This window comes from Trichosurus vulpecula, chromosome 2, assembly GCF_011100635.1.
Source record: "Trichosurus vulpecula isolate mTriVul1 chromosome 2, mTriVul1.pri, whole genome shotgun sequence".
NCBI lineage: Eukaryota > Metazoa > Chordata > Mammalia > Diprotodontia > Phalangeridae > Trichosurus > Trichosurus vulpecula.
This window is the reverse complement of record NC_050574.1, coordinates 454,234,078-454,259,581: the sequence shown is the minus strand read 5'-3', so window position 1 is coordinate 454,259,581 and position 25,504 is coordinate 454,234,078. Positions and strand designations below refer to the sequence as shown.

General features: G+C 39.2%; 1 protein-coding gene across 1 annotated transcript in view; it reads left to right on the top strand.

The window, feature by feature from the left end:
- PHEX (phosphate regulating endopeptidase homolog X-linked) overlaps window positions 1–25,504 on the top strand; it is a 272,352-nt gene that overhangs the window by 169,787 nt on the left and 77,061 nt on the right. The window contains exon 13 of the mRNA XM_036746177.1: window positions 15,421–15,498. Coding sequence (XP_036602072.1) covers window positions 15,421–15,498 — 78 coding nt within the window. The remainder of the gene's footprint in view (window positions 1–15,420; window positions 15,499–25,504) is intronic.

The following is a 25,504-nucleotide window of genomic DNA, read 5'->3' as shown; positions in this document are numbered from 1 at the left end:
AGCTCTACAGCGGAAAGTCTCAGAGGCCATTTAATTCTTATTTTATAGGTAAGGAACCCCTGTTCAAATCCCTGTTACGTGTGGGACAGTTGGTGTAATATCAGTTAAGTTTGGACTTTTTTAGTGTTTAAGAATGATAAATTACTAGGTGCAAAGCCAGGCCCAAACCCCTATCTACTAGGTGCTAAGCCTACGTGGGAGTGAAGCCCTCAGGGTCCTAAGGGGAGTTGCTAAGACCAGAGCCAATAGTAGGAGCGAGTTCTGACAATGGCTAAAGAGTGTATAAAAAGAGAGAACAAAGCTATTTGTGAGAGGCTCTTACTTCTGGAGGTGCGGGACTCTGGGCAGCCGCTCCAAGAGCCTCCCGGCTCACCCAGATGTTAATGGTTTTTGGGTAACTATGAATTGTATTTGGTCTGTTTATAATGTATGTTTGTAATTTGTATTTTCTCTGAAGTTCAGGGTGCTGGCATTTCCCCCTGAACTAAGGGAATGATATTTGTATGTTGGATTGAAATAAGATTGTTAACTTCCTAACTACTTTACTTAGTAAAGCAGATCAAATGAACCTGTGCTGGCAGCATCTTTGTTGTTGGGCTTGTGTTGGTCTTTCACCCCCACAGTAGCTGCTAGATGAATTGTTGCAACAGTTGGGCATCTGATTTCTTCCACAAAAGGATAGCTGTCATTAGCAGGTGTTATTAAAAACACCTTTGTATTTTGTGTAATTTAAAGAAGTGATTATATGAAGAGTTAACACAAAACTTAAAAACATGGAAATACTTAATTGAATCAAATATCTCGTTGTTATAGATACACCTAGATTGTAACCTATCCATACCTCATCCTGTAATGAAATTCTGGTTCACATCCTTTCATAAATTCTCTATAGGGAGAAACACCTAATATTCTGGAACCCTTTCTCTAGATCTTTTGGCATCGCATGGATATCAATGGAGTAGGCAGTTTATTCATCGGTCATCTCTTGCTCTTGTTATATGACTGGCACCACCTCCTTTTCCAGTCATATATCTCTTTGATCTCTCTGACAATGGTTCTCGTGTATATTTCTTTGTTGGTAGTATGTTGTGGTCTACTCAAGCCTCCTGGGTGTCTTTATATCGCCTTTTCGGTGACCTACGATTTTAATTCTTTGGAGACAGTGGTATTCCATGCCTCATAGCCACAGAACCTTGCCTGAAAAGTATTAATGTTAATAAATGGGCCTTTGTTTCCGAGAGAATCTTATAGTCATAAAAGTACTAAACAATTTCCCAAAGGTAATCTATCTTGCTCGCCTCCTCCTGCTCATGGAAATAACATAGTTAAAATTCCATTAGCCAGATCCCTAACACCTGTTGTTACCTAACTGCTTCAGAAAAGACAGTTAATGATAATGAAAAAGATAGATAATAATCCTGTGAGCACATGTGACATGGATGGCTCCAGGCAGGTGTGTGGTGGGGAAGCCATGGGCCACCTGAGGAGAGGAGAGATCACCACCATCTCTGGATCAAGCCTCATTTTCTATGTTGAATCTCAATCGCCATTCTGCATTTCTCCTCCCTTCTCATTGCATCGAGTCTGGTCTGAAATGAAATCTGCACCCCAAAGAGATGCCGCTGAGATGTGTGCAGTTACTGCACCAGATGGTATTTGAATCTTGTGTTTTCAGAGAAAAATGAAAAGACCCAGTGCATGCACCAATGACTGAAGGTCGAATTAATCTTGATAATTAAATGGAGTATTACCCTGCTATGAATGATTTTACCTTTCAAACTGGATTTCATGCTAATTTTTCAGTGAACTGTAATTGTATTAACATGGATTTTTAGAAGTCTCAGAGTGCATAAAAGTAAACTTTGCCAAGCTGCTGACAGAAAAGTGAACGTCAGAACTTTCACGTGTTCATCGCCTCTTTGTAGGTTTTGGAAAATTTTCAAATAGTGCATTTTAACTATGATTTGTACTTGCAAAGTGCTTTCTAATCACTAATTAATTCTCTCCCCCAGCCATCTAATGAGAGATGTAAAGATAGGTCAGGATTAAGTTCGTGTGGAGAATAACCTATGAGATATTGGTGGGAAACTCCTGGGAATTGGAGCATCCCATTTATAACTCCATGAGGGTTTATCATTGACATGAACTTTAGAGTTGAGAGATGACCCATCTAACCACCGTAGAGATTTTCTAATCTCCTGGGGAGAGTGAGCTCAAAGCTAAAGGGGCCTGCTATAAACATTCCTCCCACCCAGAGATTCACTTCTGAGTGAGGCAGAGTTGATGCGTGAGTTGCTTGCATTCAGGGCACCACACCTCAATGCCCGGGTCAGTCTGCTGCTTGGTTGACTCAAACAGGTTCCAGCGATTATGGCTGATAGTAAATGCTCTTCTGACCTTTTAAAACTCATTAAGTTGCTTCTCTAATCATCTCTAATTCTACTTAATCTGAGAATAGGAGAGAATAGACTTAATAACAACAGAAATAATTAAAGTGCTGGGTGATCATGGTTTCATATGGTGCTGGCCAAGATGGACCTCCCCCAAGGTTCTTTCCCCAAAGCTTTTCCCCCTTCAGGAAGCTCACATCTGTTCTTGCTTCAGGCCCCACCAGGAAAAAGAGACTGACGTGGCTAGTTGGGCAATTAATGCTTTTTCTATGCGTATCCACTTCAGGCTTTACAGACAGTCAAAAAGCTTTTTTTTTTTTTTTTCATTTCCATGCTGTAAACAGACAGGAAACAGTCCCTGAATACCTACCTGTACATGCTCTCTATACAGTTTGGGCTTCTTTATTCTATCGCATCTTAGAATTCCAGAAGCAGGTTCCTCCCCTTATACATGCTCCTGAGACAAGGACCTCATTGGCTAGTCCCAAGGTGCAACTAGACCAAATTTCCTAGGAAGACCTCTCATCTAGGATTACCCAGCTCCTCCCTGGTCCAGGCTTAAGTGTAAAACTAACATGGAACCTAAGATTTCAAGATGAGAGCTCCTGGAAGCCTAGCAGCCACTGGATGCTGTACCAGTCTGATTATTTTGATCCTAGCATTGGCAAGATAGAATTCTCTTGGCTCCTGGTTATAAACACAAACATTTCAGCTTGCTGTGTGATAAACATTAGACTTTTGATTCTTTTTGTGAAGTCATAAAACATAGCCCAGGAAGGACCTTAGAGATCAGTTAGTTTAAATCCCCTCATTCTACAGATGAAGAACTGAGTTGCAGAGAGATGGCATGCCTTGTGCGAAAGTTACTACCCGGTTATTTCTGAATTTTTGGTCTAGTGCATTTTCTATTGTGCCATGTTTTTTTTAAGCTAGAGAAGAATGAGTATAGGTACACTTGCTCAAATCTCCCCATTCATTCCATGTAGAGCAGGGATGGATCTCCTGTGGTCCTCCCTCCTCTGCTCCCCTCACTCAAATCCATTCGCTTGCATGTATGTCATGGCATCACCTCCCTGATGTCATGGTCCTCTTTGAGAATGAAGGATAAATCATACAACAACCTTAGGTACTGGAGTTAGATTGCTTAGATTATGCCTTTAAATGTATAATTCCAGGTATTAAGATTGTTTGGCTGTAATTAATGATAGTCAAAACAAAACAATATGTTTACTTATTATTTCTAGCAAATCTGAATTGTCATAAAATTTATATCTCACACCCTGGCTGTGAGACTGAGGAACAAGAGGAAGAAGAAAGATAAGGAGGGGGAGGAGAGTTCCTGATGATGTCAAATAGATAATACATATGTTCCCCCAGGCATTTGCTATTTTCCTTCCCCTTGCCCCCCCATGTTAAAATTCACTTATAGCAATTTAAAATTGGTTAACCCAACTAGAATAGTTATTAGAGCCAAATGGCATAATGATGCTTGGCAACCTACCTCAGAGGGGATAGGGATTTGTAAGCCTAAAAATTACGCGAGATCATGAAGGAAGGACTTTAGAAAACACTGCCAACCCCATTATTTTATAGATGACGAAAGGGAGGCCAGAGAGGGGATGTAATGCGCCCAAGATCACCTCAGAGCTAGTTAGTTTACAAGCCCTGCCCACTGAAGATTTGTAAACTAAGATAGAGAAAAGCCACACATGTATGCCACCGTAGATATGGTGAGTGTGGGCCTGGGAGTCAGATCTTGGATTTGAATCCTACCTCAGACACTTAGTAGCTGTGTGCCCTAGGGCACATCACTCCATCTCCTCCACTTTTGGTTTCCTCCTCTGTAAAAGATGGGTGGCTCTTACTTCAGAGGGTCATTGTGAGGGTCAGATGAGATAATGTATGTAATGTCTTTTGCCAAGTTTAAAATGCTATGTAAATGCTATTCTCTTATCCTTGTATAGGCTACCCAGTAGAGAATTTATCAATATGTGAAGTTAAAACCAGCTATCGTCAGACCTCCTCTCCCACCCCCCTCTCTGCATTCGATCAAACACAACCACAACCACAGATAATTTGGGAAAGGGGCAGTGGAAACACTACTGATGTTAGTTTTCTTAAAGGAGAGACAAGTATAAGAGGATTTTTTTAGGCTGTCTATTAAGATAGTTTTTCAACCACAGATAAAATTTAATGGTAAAAAGTCTCATGCAGCAGGAATGTAAAATTGATGAGGGAATTACATTTATTCACGTTCATTTCTAACTTCTCTTTTGTTTAAATAGCTAATTTAACATTGCATGGAGGTTAAATACCAGAATAATTCCTTCAAGAAATGCTGTGCATGTGTAGGAGGTGTGGGGTTCATGTGTTGCATATGTATTTTTCAAGTCGTGTGAACCCTCCCTTTTAGAGGTAAATGTTTTTATTCTGCTTTGTTGATTTCTTTTTCTTCCCCTACATACTCTGATGTTTATTCTCATCCCTGATAAAGACTTTTAAAGGGTAAACATGTTGTGCTTGCTTCTAAGATGAGGTGTTGATCTCAATGAAAATCCAAGTATCTTCTCATGGTTTTAATCATACTTTTCTACTCTGGATGAAAATTTTAATCAAGTTTTGGGAGACATTGTGATACAGAGGAAAGAGGGCCAGACTTGGAGTCAGAGGAGCTGGGTTCAAATTCCAGTTCTAATACTTTCTAGCTTTTTAACCCCAGCCTAGTTATTTCCCACTCTGGGCCTCAGTTACTCATTGGTAAAATGAGAGTTTGGGAGTAGATGGTCTTCTGCTCTAAATCTCTTCTATCTTCATTATTCTGCCTGGTAGTAATTCCCATTCTCCTTTTCCTCATCAATTAAAAACCAATAACCACAACAACCTCAAGGGCCAATTGTGGGCAGAGTGTTTTAGGCATGTGGAGCTGTGGGTGTGGGAGGAGCGCAGGAAGACCTCACTTATTTATGCCCATGACTTTTGACAGTTTAGGCTAGGCTGAAGTTCATCTTTGTACTACTCATGCAAATAGATTTTGTTAAGCAAGTTAATGGAGTGCCCTGAAGTGTGGGAGGGCTGTGTGGTTCCTTGAATCGGAGAATATAAGGCATCCAAGACACATTAATTGTTTCTATGGAAATGAATATGACTGATTACAAATGTGCCCTAGGTATTCATTAAAGCAGACCCAGCTGGACCTTTACCTGGAAATCCTCCCCATTAATGGGGATTATGGTGTGCATGTGAAATTAATAAAATTGTATTAAAAAACATTCTGCGGTTCAGATTTTTCATTGGTCTTTCTATTGGCTATCTTTTACCTATCATCCTAGACTTCCAGCTGGAATGCAAGAGCTGGGGACACTATGGAGCTAAGGGAGATAGGAGGAGCAGTTGTGCGTCAATGTCTTTGGTGCCATTCAGCTGAAACAATTAAAGAGCTCTTTTTTTTAACTATAGTAATGTTACCTAGCTTGGGACTGGTGGTTGGGCTCATTAGATGTCAAGAGACTGACTAGCTGGAAAGATGAAAGATGGAGAGGGGATGGAGGTCTAGCATTTGATGTGGGAGAAAACTGGGTTTCGTTGATAAGTAGGAGAAAGAAGTTTAACTGAGGGAACTTAGAAAGACTGAAAAAGTGTGTTGAGTACTTGGAAAGCAGAGTAGTAGAAGTGGTCAAGGGAGTCTGGTGTGAGCAAGTCGTGGTAAGAGTCTATGGGTATATAGAAGAATGAGAGAGTCTGTGAGTGCCAGGGCAAGGTATGTGGGAGTTACACAGCGACCTGGTTACTAAAACCTCCTTCCATCTCCCTCCTTCTAACACACTTCTCCCTAATCTCTCTCTGTCTCTGTCTCTGTCTCTGTCTCTCTCTCTTTCTCTCTGTCTCCCTCTCTCTCTCTCTGTCTCCCTCTCTCTCTCTCTCCCCCCCCACATCATTAAAGCCACAGTGAGAGCACCAATGAAAGTCTATTAATTAGATTTCATCTTATACAAAATGAATTGAGTGTTTTCTGACCTACCTCTAATTCCATTTTGGGAAGACAGTACTTGGGGCCAATGTATGTGTTGGTGAAAAGGGATAGTGATAACCTGGTGCAGTAAGAAGATGATAATGTTCCCACCCTCTGGAGGGACAAACGTATTGTTTTATAGGTTAATCATAAAGGATTTTCCAGGCCTAGTTCCAATTTCGATGTTTATTGTAAAGAAAAACATACTTGTTTCTATGAGTAGCTTTAGTTAGCGGTTCTAATTGCTGCTTCTGTTCAGTTGAATGACAGCAGCAGATCACATTGGTACGGTCACTTACACCTGCTTCTACCTTGTGTATGTATACCCAGTGAGAGGGATGATACAAAGATGGGGGGGGGGGAAAACAAAGGGGAAGATCAGAGAAGTCATGTGATTTGCCTGTAGTCTCCTGGCCAGGGAGAGTTTCTTGGCTCTGACACCAGGGCCATACCCCATATGATCCCTTTACAACAAACAAAAAGAAACACACATACACAGCTCCATATAGAATGGTTGTGTAAACTGGTGGTGACTCAGCTGTTCTTGTGGCTCTGGGTACAGCTCTCACTGGCTACTCAGGGAAATTGTCAACAACCCTAGAATTGCTATCGCCACCTCCATGTGTTTTCGGGAGAAAGGATGGAAAACTTGCACTTCCGATATAGATATATTCCCTTCTACTTCCCATTCTCCTAGAACCCAGTATACATGGATGAGAAATAGATATGTGTTAGTCACCTAGGGTAAGGAATGAAAGGTGTTACCTTCCTCCCAGATTTTTGCCCAAGCAGGAGTCCATGGGTGTAGAAAGAACATCACCTATGATGTCAGATCTTTTTGACATATTGATTAGTTTTGGTGATTTTTAAATATTATTCCGTCTTTTCTTTCTTTTAAAATTATTTCTCATAAAGGACAGTTCTCAGAGGGATACAGGATATTTAAGTGATGGAAAAACAAATGATATCAATAAAATAAAATAAAAAGAATGAATGGTCTTAAAATAGCACACGACATTCTTTCTGTGGCTTTCCAGGGACCCTTGAGTCACAATCAGCAGGGTCTCTGCAGCAAGCCACACTTCCACATACGAAAAAAATAAAAAAAATAACATTGACGTCAGTACTGCTCGTCTGCCCCATTTATGACAATGCTATTCCCATTGCCCTCCTCAACTCACTCCCCACCCTCACGATGCCCCCTTTGGTAAGGCAGGCAGAAAATAAATCTGCAGGATTAAATTAAGTTTTTCATAGATTCATAATAAATTACTGCCATTCTTCTTACCCAGAAACTAAAATCTGATTTGTTAGATAACGATGTTACTGTTGTATGGGATCTTGATAGCCCCAAAGGATATTAATGTGAAGGCTTGCATTAGTCCTCTAGCTAATTATTAGAAACACAGTTAGCTGGGCTTAGGGTGATAGATACCAAGTACAGTATTTAAAATCTCCAGTCATTTGGTTGCCATTCCTTTTCCTTCAGAACCTCTTGCTGACGTAGTTTTTCCAGTGTTGACGGATATTTACTGAGTAGTAGAGAACAGAACTCATCAGTGAAAACTCAGCATTGGAAAGGCTTATACCTGAAAGTTACCCTGCAAATTGTTTCTAAAGGGCAATCATTCATCAACTGTGGTATTTTGTTTCACGCATTGGTTAAATTAAAAAAAAATGTTAAAAGGCTCGATTATGTCGAAGCTACACTAAGGCTGTTTAATTAAGTGATTAAAGTGATCAAATTAAAATATATGCAAGACTTTGGAGATTTACCTGCCTCATTTAAATAGCCAAGTCAGTGAGAATTAAAACAAATGAGTTTTCCTGTTTGCTTTCCTGAGACTGCCTAATAGTAGATGGCTTTGAAAAATCTGAAGTAATGCCTTTAAGTTAACCAATCTTTCAAACAGTTCAGTCATCTGTGTAAAAACAATATGCCATGGGATTTCACACTCCAGAATAGCTAAGCTGGTTTTTTCCCCCTTAAGCATGTTCGAAAAAAATAAAGTGCGTTACAGAAAATTCTGGCAAAGGAATAGTTGGAGAGTTTTACTCGTGTCATATTCCCCGTTTCAGTTTCCACTTATTGGTCTCTCATTAGGGCTCCTGGCATGAAAATCTAGTTTTGTTGCTTCTGAGTTCATCTGCTCTTCCTTATTCTTTAACCTAAGTGGGCTTCCATAGAAAGAGTGCTGGCTTCTGTTTCAGAAGATCTGGGTTCAAATTCTGACTGTTACTGTGCTTGGCTCAGTGACTTAGGGACTGTGTCACCTTCTTGTGATGTCCTCATGTCAATGTCCTCCTTTGTAAAATGCTGATGACACTTTCGTTACCTACCTCATCCTGTCCGCTTCCTCTCTCTCCTTCCTTTCCTTTCTTTCCCCTCATTCCTTTTCTTCTCTCTCCCTCCCTCCTTTCCCTCTATTCCTCCCTTCTCCTTATTCCCTCTCTACTAAATTGAACTGTTTACATACAAATGAGGCGTTGTCTTTGACAAGGTGATTTGAGTATTTATATTTATGCCACAATTATTTTTCTGGGGTGTGGCTCAAATTCCACCCAAAAATTTTCCTCTTACACATATTTTAGCAATTTTTATAAAACCAGAATTATTTTTTCCAATCCTCTCAGGCACCAAAATCATCATCTATGGCAGCAGCAGTTATGTTACATGCTTTATCAGGTGATCTAAATCTTTCTTGGCCCTTTCGGGACCAAAAGACAATAACTTACACATCTAGATATTTGCTTTCAAAGAGATTGCATCTTAGGCTGGTGACCTCTACAGGATGCTCCGAAAGTTTCAGTACTGTTTAAACTGTGGCTGAAACTGCATTGAGACTTTTGAAGCACTATATATATACTGGGGAGGTGGTCCATGTTTGCACCAGTATGGTATGAATGTGATGAAAATCAAGCAAATCAAAGGGCGTTATGTTTTCTAATACAAGTAAAGTTCTTGATATATTTAAGATATTAGAATTATTATACCAAATTTTTATTATAATTTATTTATGTTAATATTTATTAAATTTATTTAAATTATTATTAATATTATTATAATTTCTGGAGGAGGAAAATTGTGTAGCACTTTCAATGATCCCCTCTTTGACATCCCTTTCTTTTAAAAAAATTCATGTTTTATTTGGTCATCCTATAGAAATGTGACTTTTAGAAAACAGCCATATCCAAAGAATTAAAATTATAGATGACACAAAGGTTAATGGAGAGATGCTTGGTGGATTGGAAGTAGATTGTGCCCTATTGCTAGCTGCTACTTACGGGTAAGAAGTGCCATAAAAAGTGATTTAAAATCTATCCAAAAAGGTAAGGTACTCATGTAGCTAGAGCAAGGACTGATGCTTGAACAGCCTGCCTGCTGCACGGTTTGTTCCCATTTAGGTCTGGTTTTATGCAATGGTTCTTTGGACCATAGATGGGGGAACTAGGAAATCATCTAGTCCAACTTTGGCATTTTACAGATGAGGAAATGGGAGCATAGAGTGATTTGCCCTTGGTCTAATAGCTAGTAAGTGACATACGTGGGATGTGAGCCTAAGTCATCTGGGTTCAAATGCTCTTTCCACTGTCCCACTTCCTATTTCAAGAGTTAATTATTTCATCAGTTTCTAGTGCTCCCACAGAGCAGCCAGGTGGCACAGTGGATAGAGCACTAGACCTGGAATTAGGAGAACTCGAGTTCAAATTCCACCTGAGACACTTACTAGGTGTGTGATCCTGGGCAATAAACTTAATCCTATTTGCCTCAGTTTCCTTATTGGTAAAATGATCTGGAGAAGGAAATGGCAAACCACTCCAAGTATTTTTGCCAAGAAAACCCCAAATCGGGTCACATAGAGTCAGACACAACTAACTGACTAGACCACAGCAATAAGTGTTCCTTCGAAGGATGCAGAAAACAACCTCTCTGCTTTAGTAGGTTATTTCATTATTTGCTTTGACCAAAAATCTTACTGCCTAGTGGGTGACTATTTCATGATATACCTTCTTTGCCCTCAGTGACTCTGATACAAGCCTCTAGACAAGTCGCTTCCCTCTCTGAGCCTTAGTTTCTTTATCTACAAAATTAGGGGCTTATATTAACTTATTTCTAGAGTTCTTTCTAACTCTCACATTCTAGAAGTTTATGAACCTGTGGATTCGTATAGTATATGCTGAAAGCAGCATGGCTTCAATGTTATGTCCTCCTTCATCTCGGTCTCACATGAAGAGGTAGCCCTTCTTGCCAAGGTGAATCTCTCTGCATGCCCAAGTGATCCCACTTCATCCAATGATGACATAACTTGCAGTTGACTTTGATTTGAGTGAGAGAGGACTGTGCAAGGTTACCAGCCTTACTTTCTCCTCCAGAGCCGTCTGGATCCAGCAGATTTCCCCTTTTGTTGCCCTGACTCTCTCAATACTTTTCAGTCTCTCCCTGTATATTATGAAGGCAGAATTTATGATTTCAAAGAGAATCTCATATGTGCCTAAAAGGTCCGGAACCGCAGGATATAAGGAATTCTCTAGGCAGAAGGCAGGAGAACTAAAGCATGTATTTACACTCCACAGTAACAAGCCCACAAACCAGCGTCCCCATTTTGATATTTTCATCAAAAGCTTCCAGGCCAAATAAGTCCGCCTCACAAGGGTAACCAGGAGGCCACAGAGAAGCGAGATGGCATAAGGCAAAATCGTATACATGCTTCCCCTCTACGGTAAGAAGATTACCCACTAGCCTCCAGTCAGCTCTGCTACCGGCAGCTCAGCTTCGGCCGTAGGCATCTCTGGCTCCAACCAGAAAAGGAAGAGAGGATCTTCAAGCTGTCCTCTCCCCTCTTATAGAGTTTTTGACATCATCAAGCGCCGCCTGAACGACCAGGGCCGATTGGTTCTTGACTTGGCCCCTCCCCCTAGCGTAGACCAGGTTAACACACCTCCCCTCAGCCAGCCCCATGACTCATCACGCAGGAAGTTCTCTGATTCCTGGCATGGTCGCTGGGCTTCCTGCCCCGGAAGAGCAAGCCTCAGTGTCCAGGGAAGCTCAATGAGGTAAGCTGAGTCATTCAAAGAAAACAAAGTCCATTCTGGTTACACCCTGTTTACTGGCTTCTTCCATATTGCCTAGAAATATCCATATCTTTCACATCCTCAAAAAATCCTCACTTGATCCTTCCATCCCTGCTAGCTATAGTCCTGTATTTCTTCTCCCTTTCATGACTAAACTTGAGAAAGCTGGTAAAAAGTATCTCTATTTCCCTTCTTCTCAACTCCTCTACTAAACGCTTTACAACTTGGCTTCCTGACCATATCATTCAACTGAAATAGCTCTTTCCAAAGTTACCAGTAGTGATATCTTACTTGCCAAATCTAATGGTCTTTTCTCAATCCCCAACCTTTTTGACCTCTCTGTAGCCTTTGACACTGTCTTACCACACTTCTGGGTCTCTTCCTCACAGTCTGACCATTCCTTCTCAGTCTCCTTTGCTGGATCCTCATTCACATCAAGCCTGTTATTAAGTCTCTTTTCTTTTCTTCTCTCCATCTGCGTGGTGAGCTCGTCAGCTCCCATGGATTCAATCATTATCTCATGCAGATGATTTTCAAACTTGTTTGTTCAATCCTAACCTCTCTCCTGATGTCCAAACTCTTTTTTCCAACTGCCTGTTGGATGTCTCAAACTGGATGTCCCATAGAGATCTTAATCTCAACACGTGGCCAACTGAGCTCATTATTTTCTCCCCTCAGCTCTCTCTTCTGTTATTATCCCTGTTATTATCGAGGGCACCACCATCCTCTTATTCCCTTGGGCTTGTAATCTAGGTGTCATCCTCAGTTCCTTACTCCTTCTCACCCACCATATCCCATCAGTTGCCAAGTCTGCCTTTGTAACATCTCTTATACATGTCTCTTCCTGCCTGCTGAAACTGTGACTACCCTGCTGCTGGCCCTCATCACTTCATAACTGGACTAGTGTAAAAGCCTGTTGGATGATTCCCCTACCTTAAGTCTCTCCCTCACTCCAGTCCATTTTCTACCTGGCTGTCAAATGGATCTTCCTCAAGGGCTAGTTTGACCATGTAACCCTCCCCCTCCATTCAATAAATTCCCTGGGCCATCACCTCCAGGATCAAATATAAAATCCTCTGTGTGGCTTTTAAAGCCTTTCATAACATGACCACTTTTTACCTTGCCAGTATTCTTACACCTCACTTCCTTTACATACTCTGCAATCTGGTGACAGTGGCCTTTTGACTCTGGACATTTTCACTGCATGTATCCTGAGCCTGAGATTCTCTCCTCCTTCTGGCTTCCTTCAAATCTTAGCAAAAATCCTGCTTTCAACAAGAAGTCTTTCCTACATCTGCTTCCTTTATTGTCTTCTTTCTGAGACTACCCCTAATTTACTTCCATTTTTTTTTGTATATAGTAATTTGCATGTTGTCTCCTCCATTAGACTATTTATAGTAGGGACTGTTTTTTGCCTTTCTTCTTTGCTTGGTATGGTGCCTGTACATAATAGGTGCTTAATAAATGCTTATTGAATGGTGCAATGGAAGAACATTGGATTTGGAATCAGAAGACCTGTGTTCAAAGTGTCAGATCAGTGCTGCCGCTTCTTATTGGTGTTTTATTGGGCAAATCACTTTTCCTCACTGGGCCTCAGTTACCTCACCTATCAGCCATGGAAGACTATAGTTATTATTGTTGTCAAATATGATGATAACAGTAATAGCTGACATATACAGAGGATTTACCTTTGTAAATTTATGTTTTTTTGCATTTTCATTGGGCCTCACAGAATGTTACAAGAGAGCTACAGAAGGCTATTAGTCCATCAGGCAGATCTTCTGCAGAGGATTTATATAGTCAGGAATGGACAAGAATCACACAGGGTAAAAAAGCTAGGAAAAAACAAACAAATAAATCCTTGTAATGAATATTCATAGTCAAGCATAATAAACTCCCATGTTTTGGTTAAGTCTGAGTCACTCTTTCTCTACCAGGACTCTCTACCAGGAGTCATCATCAGTCCTCTGGAATCATGGTTAGTCATTGCTTTGATCAGAATTCTTAAGTCTTTGAAAGCTGTTTGTCTTTATAATGTTGTTGTTGTAGAAATTGTTCTCCTGTTGTCTTCATTTCACTTTGCATTTCACTTCAATTCATCCGCATCTTCCCAGATTTCTCTGAAACCATCCTTTTCATCATTTATTATAGCACAACAAAATTCTATTACTTTTGTGTACCATATTTTATTTAGATATTCCCTAACTGATGAGCACTCCCTTATTTTCCAATTTCTTCCAATGACAAAAAGCTGCTATAAACATTTCTATACTTGTGGATCATTTTTCTGTTTCTTTGATCTCTTTGGGACCTAATAGTATCATTGTGTACTTATGTATGTTTATAGGAAGTACTTAAGAGTATATGACTTTTCCATGGGTACCCACAATTGTGAAATTGGGCTTGAAACCTACACATCATCACTGATTGTGGGTGATCCACTGAATGAGCTGAATAAAATTATGTCAAATTATGAAGAACTCAAGTTATTCTGCATCTCTGGGATGATGGGTGGGGTGAGGAGAGACCTAGTATTTATGCTCAAGGAAAAATGATATGAATTCTTTTGATGAATTTCTTGCTTCCTTCATGCCACAGCAATGCAAAAAGGATTCTGTGATTTACAAGGACTGTGCAGAACGTGATATACTCTTTGCGACTCAAAATAGCGCAGACTACTTAGAGTAGGTCTCCCAGAAAGGGGGATGAAAATTCACCATTATAATTCATCAGCATGCTCCAAAAGAATCATGCTCTTCAGGAATTTTTTATTTATGTCCCGTCTTTTATTTTTACTCTTGGACTTTTATCAGTTGCTATTGTTATGCAGGTTGGTGCTAGAGAGAATCTATAAACCCAATAAAAATATAAAGGTAAATTCTCAGTGTAGTGGAGCCTCCTGCAAAAGGAGGAAGTCGGAAGAGATTTCTCCTGAGGTCTCTTCCAGGGCTAAATCCTAACAACTAATGTTGGAAAATGGGACTGAAGTCTTTTATGTCAAGATGTTCCTAAAGATTGCTGCGGTATTTTGAGAGACACAATTTGATCCATATTATGGCTGAGTCTGCGTAGTAGCAACTTGTGTTCTAACTGGGTTCTGTGGCACTCCAAAAATCCTAAGTGAGTTTTAAATCTCTTTGCCTTATTGTTTACTGCTGCCGTCTGGTGTTTGTATTATATGTGGCAACGTTGGGTCGATCGCTTTCTTAGTCGATAGAAGTGAAGGATAAATGGTGTCACCACAGAGGGTGAGCAAAGCTTGGTGATGCTCTTGCATTTTCATTGGAGAAAAACCGATACCCACCACTAACCACAAGGGAGCAGACTTCCTAGTATCTTAATTCCATTTATTTTGCTCTTGATATGGATTGGCTATTGGTTGAATAAAGGGTTGCAAGGATAGTATTATTTAAAATAAATGCTGTTCAATATCTCATTTTGCAAATAAGGCCAGTTTTAAATGGTCCATCCTGTTTCTGCAACATATTCATGACATCTTAAAAGACTTCATTTTGAGTCCCGTGGGATCTTGAACGAGCCGCTTTTTTTGGAGCCATGAACTGACGGAATTGGGCTTGATGACTTTAGTGGCCCTTTCAGCTCCAATGTCTTGTAAGTCTATATTTAAGTGTGTTTTGGAGTTCCTCTACTCTGAGGAAGGTTTTAGGGGGGCATGTGAAAACATCACAAGCTTGAAGACCACACCGTCAAGTTTTCATAAGTACTCACTATATGTGCATATTCCTACTACATATTCCTCGGTGCTGCGAAATCTTGATATTACTTTCTCCCTTTGAATATCAAGAGGCTATTAGTATATAAGGAATTATGAAATTCCTTAAAATTCTCAGCTGAAAGTCACCCTTTTGAGTATACTGTAGTTTTTATTACGGGTGATTTATTTAAATGATCAAATTCTGACTTTCTTTTTCTCTCTCTTTTTTCAAGGCAAGAGCTGTTCTGGCAAAGGTTGGCTACCCCAAGTTTATAATGAATGATACTTATATTAATGAAGATCTCAAAGCAGTAAGTGTTAAGTTTGCTGTATTTTTTCCTGGCAAGTTTTGCTGGCTTTGTTTCTTTCAACTAACCCAAGTCCAAGCAATTAAGTGTGGTTGTGCCAGAAAACACTGACATTTGATTCATTATTTGGCTTAATGGAAGATTGAATTTGCCAGCAAACTTAGATCGCCCTCAAAATCAAGGAAGTGTCAATATGAAGGCAGAGCTAAGTGGGTACCATGGAGCACAACTGGCATGTTTCCACTTAATTTAATCATTAAAAAATTAAACATGTCCAATATTTCACGAAAATAGATCCTGTCTAATTTAGCCACATCATCATATGGACTTTTTAAGCAATCTTTTTCTTATTTGTGTCATTGTATTGAATTAATAGAGATAAATCTGTCCACAGAGAGGGAGTATCATTAAACTTTATGTGTGTTTTGGCAACTTAAGTGAGTATATGTCTCAGTAATTCAGTGTCATTGACATTGTATGTCTATAGTACATTACACAGGGCTGATGGAAGAAGACATCACTTTTTACTGCATTTTTTGGGAGGACTTGTGCCTGTCAGTATGATATCCTCACATTAATAAACTTATAACCACTGTTATCGCCTATTTTATATGTAAATTTCTGCAGCTTTATAAAAGTTATGATCTTACCAGTCACTTGATTTTTTTTTTTTTTACTAAAAACAAAGCTCCCACACCCTTAGGAATTATTTAGTAATAATAAAAGATCCATTTAAAATAAGTGTGATTTTTGAGGTAAAGCTTGCATTTTTTCTTCCTATGAGATGATGGTGTTTTTCATCTCATAGCTCGAAAGTCTTAACTTTTTAAAAACCAAAATGTCAGAAACTCTCCAGGAATCTTTGGAGGATCTTAGGATCATGGAATTAAAGTTAAAAGCCAATTTTGAGATCACCTTCAACTCTCTCATCTCATAGATGGGGAAATTGAGGGCCAGAAAGATTAATTATCTTCCCAAGGACACATAGCTAGTAAATGACACAGCTAGGATTCAAACCCAGTGCCTCTAATTAAAAATCCAAGGCCCTTTTCATTGTACCACAAGATGTCAGAAACAAAGGATTTACTGTATTTAATTAAGAACTTTCTCTACTGTGGTCCCAGATGGGCAATACAAAGGGTCTCTCTGATTATCTTGGATGACAGTAATATAGACTTCCCAAATCCCCAAGCTTGGATTTCTTTAAGAAATGCCCTTGTGAAGAGTAAATATAAATGAGCCCCCTTGTATCGTGGCTCACTAGTGCACATTGGTTTGGATATGCTGCAGGTCAGATCGTTTCACCTGAAACACCAGTACATATTGGAAAAGACGAGAATAATGCAGCTAGCCCGTCAGGTGGGTATTAGTCCTGTTCTCCGGCACGGGGTTCAACTCAAACCAACAAACATTTATTCAGTGCTTACTGTGTGCCAGGCACTATGTGATAGTCTGGGTGGTAGTGGAAGTGTTCTGCTCCATTGTACTTGGGCTCGAAGGGTGGGAAGAGTATGATTGGTGGTAACATACATCATGAATTCGTGACTGCTTTGGAAACCTTGAGTGGTTCCCATCATGACATCATAGATTTAGAGCTGGAAGGGGCCTTAGAAGTCATCTAGTGAAGTACTCTCATTTTGCTGATTAAGAACTGAAGCACAGAGAGGTTCTGTTGCTTGACCGAGGTCAAGTAAGAGGAAAGATTAGCATTTGAATCTAGGAGTCCTTGATCTCCAAATCTAGAACCAATTTAACTGTACTGCATTGTTTGTTTTCTTCTCTTAGCTGACCCAAGAAGAAAAGCATACTATTAAGCAAGAGAAAAAATTAGTGCATCCTTGCTGAAGGGTGTATTGGAATGAAAAAAAAAAACATAGTTTAGTTTAATTTTCTTCCCTAAGAAATGTATTACATTGGGGCAGCCAGGTGGCACAGTGGATACAGCACTGGCCCTGAACTCAGGAGGACTTGAGTTCAGATCCAAATCAAATCTAGCCTTAGACACTAACTAGCTGTGTGATCTTGGGCAAGTCACTTAACCCTGATTGTCTCAAAACGACAACAAAAAAGAAATGTTTCTGATTAATGTGTATGGTGCATATCTGTCTTATGGGCAAAGTAAGCCATTTGAAATGCCCATATATTTTCCTTTGTTCCTTATGTTGCCCATAAGCATTTTAATCCAAGAAGATTTAAAAATAAAAATTAATACTAAAGCAAAATTAGAAAGAGGCAGAATAATGGAGTAAAGAGCCAACTTTCAAACTAGAAATACCTAGGTTTGAATACTGATTCTGACACATACTAGCTGTGTGACTCTGGGTAAGTCATTTATCCTTTCAGTGAACTAGGCTACTGGCACTCAAACTTTTTGGTCTCAGAATCCCTTTGTACTCCTAGAAATTATTGAGGACTCTCCTCAAAGAACTTTATTTATGTAGGTTATATCTATTAAAAGGAATATCAGAATATGAAAGCATCTTTAGTTTTGACCTCATATAACCAATGAAAGGGTCTTGGGGATCTCCAGTGGTCCCTGGACCATATTTTGGGAACTGATGCTCTCAGCAACTCTCTAATACTATATTTTGTGCAGAGGGTGCTGACCTGCATTAATAGAAGGAGCTTCTTTACCTGGGAGTTCAGGTCTTGTCTCCATCCCTAAGATTTGAAAAGGCTTCAGAAAGTGTTTTGGAAAATAAGCAATCCCTTTCCCTTCTTCACTTCTTACAACACTAACATCTTCAGACTTATTTCTGAGCATGACTTATAATGGATTAATTTGGAATTGACAGATACTCTCTAACAGCAATGCTTTATTTCTTTTATTATCCTCACATTTAAAGGCCTTTAATATCTCTTGGTGAGGCTGACTACATTTCCTTTCACTGATTACGTCCTCGTCACCTCTGAGGGCAATAGCTTTATTCTTCCATTTAATCTTTGGCATTTGGCTGTTGGCATCTGGGTTGGGATTTCCAAGAAAGGAAGCTCCTAGTTACACTGATTTCTGCAACATCGACAGCTGTTGCCTAGGAAATGGGCTGAGCTTACAATTAGCTTCACAAAGGTCACTCCACTGAAAAGTCGAGATGAAATTGATTGAAAGTCATTACCAACTTGGCCTGGATTTTTCAACAGTAACTGAACAATGGAAAGTCCTTGAACCAATTATGCTTTGCAGTGCTTAAGCAGCAATTTGTTGCAGATTATTGGTGGTTTCAAAGTGTTCCTGTGGTAAGTATGTAACAAAGTTCTGGAAAAATACCTTGAAGATGATATGTGTCAAGGAAATAAAATCGTCCTGTAGTTTCTATATTTTACAGTTCTACTTCATTCACATGTAGGATTTACAATAACTCTAGAGAGATGGGCCATCTCTTATGAACGTTGCAATAAACCCCCACATTAGATCAAGGAAAATGTAAGACAAGTGAGATAAACTACAAAGTTCCTTATTAATCACCTTCCCCATCCCCATATCCAATTTGTTGCAAGGCCTATTGATTTTGCGTTTCATAACATCTCTCACACACACTGATTTCTCTCCTCTGGCACTGCCCCCACTCTGGAAGTCCCTCCCCTATCATGCTTTGACTACTGAAATAGTCTGATGATTTGTCACCCCTACTCTTCAAGTCTCTCTCCGCTCCAGGCCATCCTCTACTCAGATGTCAAATTAATCTTCCTAAAGGGCAGGGCTGACCAGGACATCCCTTCTCCTCTCCCAAACATTCAATAATAATTCAATAGCTTTTCCCAGTTGGCAGACTCTGTCGTTTCTGGCACCCTATTTGGCATGGTGTTGTGAACCCAGGGTTACTTCCAAACCATGATGAGGCATTAGAGTTAAAGACTTTCATGGAGGGAGATAACCTCTAATGGTAAATATAGGAAGGGGGGGAAGGAAAAGCTATTTTTTATAGTCAGAATAACATCCTCCCCCACAGTGATTTGAATATCCACATAGTAGTGTTAGCTTCATCTGGAAAAGAAGGACCTTTCATGGAAATCATTGTGTTTTGAACTACTAAAAATTAAATCTGGAACCAATTGATCAAGATGGAGGACTAGACATTTTCTCTGATCCTCTTAACATCTCTAAAACAGAAATTATGTGTCAAAGATAAAGCCATTTCAGCTGTCTCCATGATGTAGGACTCCCAGAATCCAAAAGAATGTTAACAAAACCCAAACAAAAACAAACCCATGAATTAATGCCCTGAACTCACTCAGCACCCCTCTCCCACTTCCTGTGCTGCCAACAAGTCTACAGTAGCTAATCCAAGGATCCAACATGTGGACCCCCAAAATCTGATTCCCCCCTCCCTCTCTCTGTTGCTAGGGAGATCCTGGCTCCATTTTGTAGAAGTTTGTTCAAGCTGCGAGGGACAGGCAGGGCCAATGCTCTGGCAGTGCTCCTGTTGAAGCTTGGTGGGGTCACGTAGCCAGTACCCCATCAGGCAGTGGTATGTTCTGCAAAAGATTCCTTCAGGGGATCCAGGAACAGAAAAAAGAGGTAGAACACATGTCTGAAATAGAGCTTAACATCACGCCACATCCCCATACTCCTTTCTTGGAGGCTAACCTGCAGAAATCAACCCAGTAGCATCAGTATGGCAACTCTCTAAGCTGCTAGTGCTGGGCCAGACAACTGAGGAACAGAGGGAGTGGGACAGGACCCTAGAAAAAGTGTATGTGTGTGTGGGTGTGTGAAAGAGCTTAGTATTTAGCAGGACCAGTTTGGTGTCCACCTGTCCCTCACCCAACCACCGACCCCAAGTTACTTGGGGCAGAGAACTAGCCTAGTGAGCCAGGATGTGACCAACTTGAGATGTTCTGAGATTCAGCCCTCAAGGAGACCATTACCAGAAGAAAGGGAATCAGAAAGTAAGCAATAGGGGAAAATGACAGAGGAAACACCTTGATCTCAGGAAGAAGAAAACTCCAAGTCATTGAACATGAGCAGACAAATCACCAGTGAAAACATTAACATTAGAAGGAAATATGGCCTCTAGATCTGGTAAATGAGTGCAGGCATCTATGAATAAATACTGCAGCACAAAGGAAAGTGATACAGCACTTGAGAGATAGGGGACCCTGTGGAATGTGAGAAGAACATGGAACCCACAGCCTGCTGTTTCTGAGTGGTTTAAAGGAGAAATGAAAATGATGAGAACAGAATTTATGGCCTGCACAGCAATAATAATGAGCTGAATAGAAAAAAATGGAATCTGAAATCACAAGTCTAACTAAAGAGACAAAAGAGAGAACAACGGAGTGTGACCATAAATACACAGAAATGAAAGACAATAGAGGAGAAGCAGAAGGCAACAATAATAAAAGGAAGTATGCCCACTATCTAAGCAAAGCATACTTTTCAAAGACAGGATGTTCATAGATAGCAGAAGGATCATAGGTCTTCCAGAAGAACACAACAGGACAAAAAAAACCTTAATATTGTAATGCCAGGAATAATAGAAGAGATTTGCCTAGAATTTCTGAGCATAAAAAAATGAAATAATATCAATCGAAAGAATTCATAGATTGCCTCAAAAAGAAGAAAAAAGACTCATAAACTCCAAGACACATAGTTGTTAAATTTAACAATTAATTTCAGAAACAAGTTCTGTGAGCAAACAGGAGAAAGATCTACAAATACAGATGAAAGGAAATTCAAAAAAACTCAAGACTATTCTGAATCCACCTAAGTGCAGGAGGGAATTGAATCATGTTCCAAAGAGCAGTGGAGATCAGGATGTGGCCCAGAATGACCTACCCTAAAAAGATGGATATTCAATAATAAAGGGAGATTTGAAACATTCTTAGAAAGAAAACTAAATCTGCAAAGCTTATTTCCTTTTTGAACATCCCAAACAACCGAAATGCCAGAGGGGTGAATCAATGTAGTAAGAGCAGCAGATAGACGGTAGAGAGACCAGTAGGAGACATCTTTTTTAAGTGTACACAAAGAAACAAGGGTGAAGATAGATGTAAGGGGGAGGAGGCCAACAGTGAAGAGGTGGACAGGGCCATTGTGGACAGAATTTGGTGATACTCTGCCTACAGACATACCAATTTTTTTTGGTGGGACTACATTACAAAATGGGAGGGTAAATTAAGATGGGTGAGGGGAGCAAGAGGTAGAGGGGAGTTTGTGATGTACACAGGTGAAATCAAGAGCTACCAATGAAAGGAAGGTGGCCCTAAAATGTTAGGTGGAGAAAACCTGCAGGGGAATGGATGAGGAGTAAGAGACAGGGTAAAGAAGGTAGGGGCAGGATGAGAGAGACCTGGTTTTAGTATGGAAGGGGTTCTACTAAAGAATGCTCTTATAAGTGAAGAGAGATATTCTGTGAAAGGAGATGTAGACATTGTGCTGGGTGTGGTCAGGAGTATTTGGTGCTTGAAAAGATCACTTGTCTTATCTTGGGAATGGGGAGAATTTGCACTCTTGGAGTTAATTGGCACCTAGGAGAAAGAGAAGGGCATGGATCCTGAGAGAGGATTTTTCAGTAAACGCAGAAAAGAAAGTAACTAGTGGTAAAGTACAGATCAGTGGTGAGCTGCATAATCAGTAAAGTGGTGGTAGAAGAGTCCTATCATGGAGCACCGTCTTTTCTGTCACTTGCACAAATTGGTTTTGTTCTGGGAGTGAGACACAATGGAAAAGGGGGATCCATGGGGCAAGTTCTATAAGGCGGGGGTAGAGACAGACTATAAAGAAGAACCTAGAATGGATGCCTTGGACTGTTTAATTGCTTGAAGAATAGAGAGAATAGATAATTTTGATTGAGCTAGAGAATGAGGATCTAGGGAAGACAGAAGATGGATGATGAAGAGAGTGAGAAAAACCCTTTTTGGGAAGGGGCATGAAAAATGAAATTTTAAAAACTAATGAACAGGACTAGTTGAAGAGGAAAAAGAAATCTACTTGACTGGGAGGGAAAAAAGGGAGAAGAATTAGATAAGATAAAAGCAGGAAACTGAAAGCAACTAATGAATAAGGTCCCAAAGGCAAAGGGGTAACTAATGGGAGGAGGGGATAAAGAGTAAGGCCCTAGAAGAGGGAAAAACCATAACTTGGAAAAATCCTAATATTAGAGATAAATGGAAGAAAATATAAACAGAATGCTCATAATTTTAAATGTAAATGGATTAAACAATGCAACAAAACAAAAAAGAGTGACATATTAGATAAGAAAACAAAACCCTACAATCTGTTGCTTACAAGAAACACATTGAAAAACAACAACAAAGACATACACAAAATTGAAGGAATGAAAAAAAATACTGTATATCAAGTGAATCCAAAAATGGAGGAGTTGCAATCATGATATTTGAAAAAGATCAAAAACATTAAACAAAGGGGATAAACAAAGAAACTATATTATGGCAGAAGGAACCATAAACAATAAACCAATATCAGTAATAAACTTATATGCTCCAAATGTCTCTGTATCCAAATTCATAAAGGAAACATTAACTAAGCTACAAAAAGACATAGACAGTAACATAAAAGTTAGAAGAGACTTCAATATCCTTTTCTCAGTTTTGGATAAATGTAACAGTAAGATAAACAAAAGGAAAAAACATGAAAGAGAACCAACTGCTGGAGAAATTAGAGTTTAAAGACTTATGTCATCTTTTAAATGAGATGGCAAAGAATATATGTATTTCTCAGCATCTTAAAAATAGAGAGCCATCAAATAAACCAACCTAAAATAAGCACAATAGAGGAGATATTACAATTAGGGAAAAACAAATTAGAAACAGAATCCTCATAGAAATTACAAATAAAACTAAAATTTGACTCTGCAAAGACTAATAAAGCTGATAATCCTTTAACTAATCTGATGAAAAAGAAGAGGACAGTAAATCAAATCAATAAACGAAGTAAATGGACAAAGTGAAATCACAATAAAACCAGAAGAAAACAAACCTAGTTGAACATATTATACACAGTTACATGCTGGCAAAACTGAGAATGCAAAATGGAGGAGGATTTTCAAAAATATAAAATACCCAAACTCTTGGAAGGCCCCAAAGAGATCTTAAATAACCCAGTCTCAGAAAATGAACTAAATCTAGCTTTAAGGGGACTAATAATAATGCTAACAATAGCTAAAGTTTATGTGGTGCTTACTGTGTGCCAGATGCCGGGCTAAGCAGGTTCCAATTTTTATCTCATTTGATTTTCACAGCAATCCTGGGAAGTGGGTTTTATTATCATCCCCATTTGAAGACGAGGAAACTGAAGCAAACAGAGGTTAAGTGACTAGCCCAGGGTTACATAGCTAGTAAGTGTCTAAAGTAGGATTTGAACTCGAGTTTTCTTGATTCCAGAACCTCTGCTCTATACATTGTAAAGAGAATGTACTTTCACAGATTTTAATGGACCTGAACATATATATATGTATGTGTATATATATACATATGTATATATATGTATATGTGCGTGTGTGTGTGTGTGTGTGTGTGTGTGTGTGTGTGTGTGTGTGTGTAATGTCTGCATAACAAGGAATACTCACCATGCCATCTAGCTGCCCAATGAAATACTACCAAGAGGGTGAGGGGTGGGGAACAACCACCGCCAGCAACTCCTGGTCCTGATGGATTTACTGGAGAATTTTATAAAACTTTTAAAGAACTAACAGTACCAATACTTCACAAATGATTCTCAAAAATTGGGAAAGAAAGCATAAAGATAGGTAAAGAGGAGACATCCAATTTGAGATGTCTGAAAAAAAGTTAGAGATAGAAGATTGGAGGTTAGCAGACAGATTGGGACCAGATAGGTAGATTTGAGAATCATTAGCTTAAGAATGGTCATTAAATCCATGGGAGAGGATGAGATTACAAAGAGAAGTAGTATAGAGAGAGAAGAGAAGAGGACTCTGGAGCATTGGAGGATACCAACAGGTAAATGGCCAAATGATATGAACAAACATCAAACGAAGAATTGTAAAATATTCTCAAGCACATGAAAAAATGAGAATGCTGAAAATCATTATTAATAGGAGAAATGCCTATCAAAACAATCCTGAGGTTTTACTTCATGCCCTGAAAATTGATAAGGATGATAAAAATGGCAATCCTCAATATTATAAGGGTTGTGGAAAGATAGGCACACTAATACAATTTGGTGGAGTTGTGAAATGGTACAACTATTTTGGAGAGCAATTTAGAATTATGTAAATAAAGTGACTAAGATGTCCATACCCTTTGAACAAGAGACTGCAGTACTGGGCTTATCCCCCAAGGAAGCTATCAATAGGAAGAAAGTCCCCTTATACCAAATTTTTATAGCAGCACTTTTCATGATAGCAACAAATTGGAATCAAAGTAGATTCTCATCAATTGGAGAATGGCTAATCAAAATGTAGTAGAACATTGCCATGTTGTGAGAATGACATATGTGATGAACACAGAGAATCATGAAGAGCTGTATGAAGCAGTGAAGAGCCAAGAAAATGACATAGACAATAACTACTACAACGTAAAAAGAAAGACCAATCACACACCAACAAATCAAATGTGAATGTAACAAAATTGTAAAGATCAAACAGTACTTGAAGAACTATAAGATGACATCCCCAACACACTCCTTTGTGAAGGTATTACACATTGCACATGTTTTTGGACCATTTTGGACCAAGAAGTTATGCTGATTCTTTCTTCCTCTTTCAAAAATACTATTTGTTATATGGGATTGCTCTCTGGGATGGTATGGAGGAAGGATACTGGGGATAACTATGATGATATAAGAAATAGACAACAATAAAAACTTATTTTAAAAATGATAAGGATTAGTTTAATGGATTCTGATAAGATTATTTTAACGAAGAATAATGTGCATTTGAACATCGGCTTCTGTCATGTAAATAGCAAATGAACATTTTTCCTAAATGTAAACATCTCCAATAATCAGATTTTTCCCTTTCAATTCTGATTTGTTTATATATTTTTTTGTCTTTGAATGAAAAGTAAGTTGGTTGATATTAAGAAG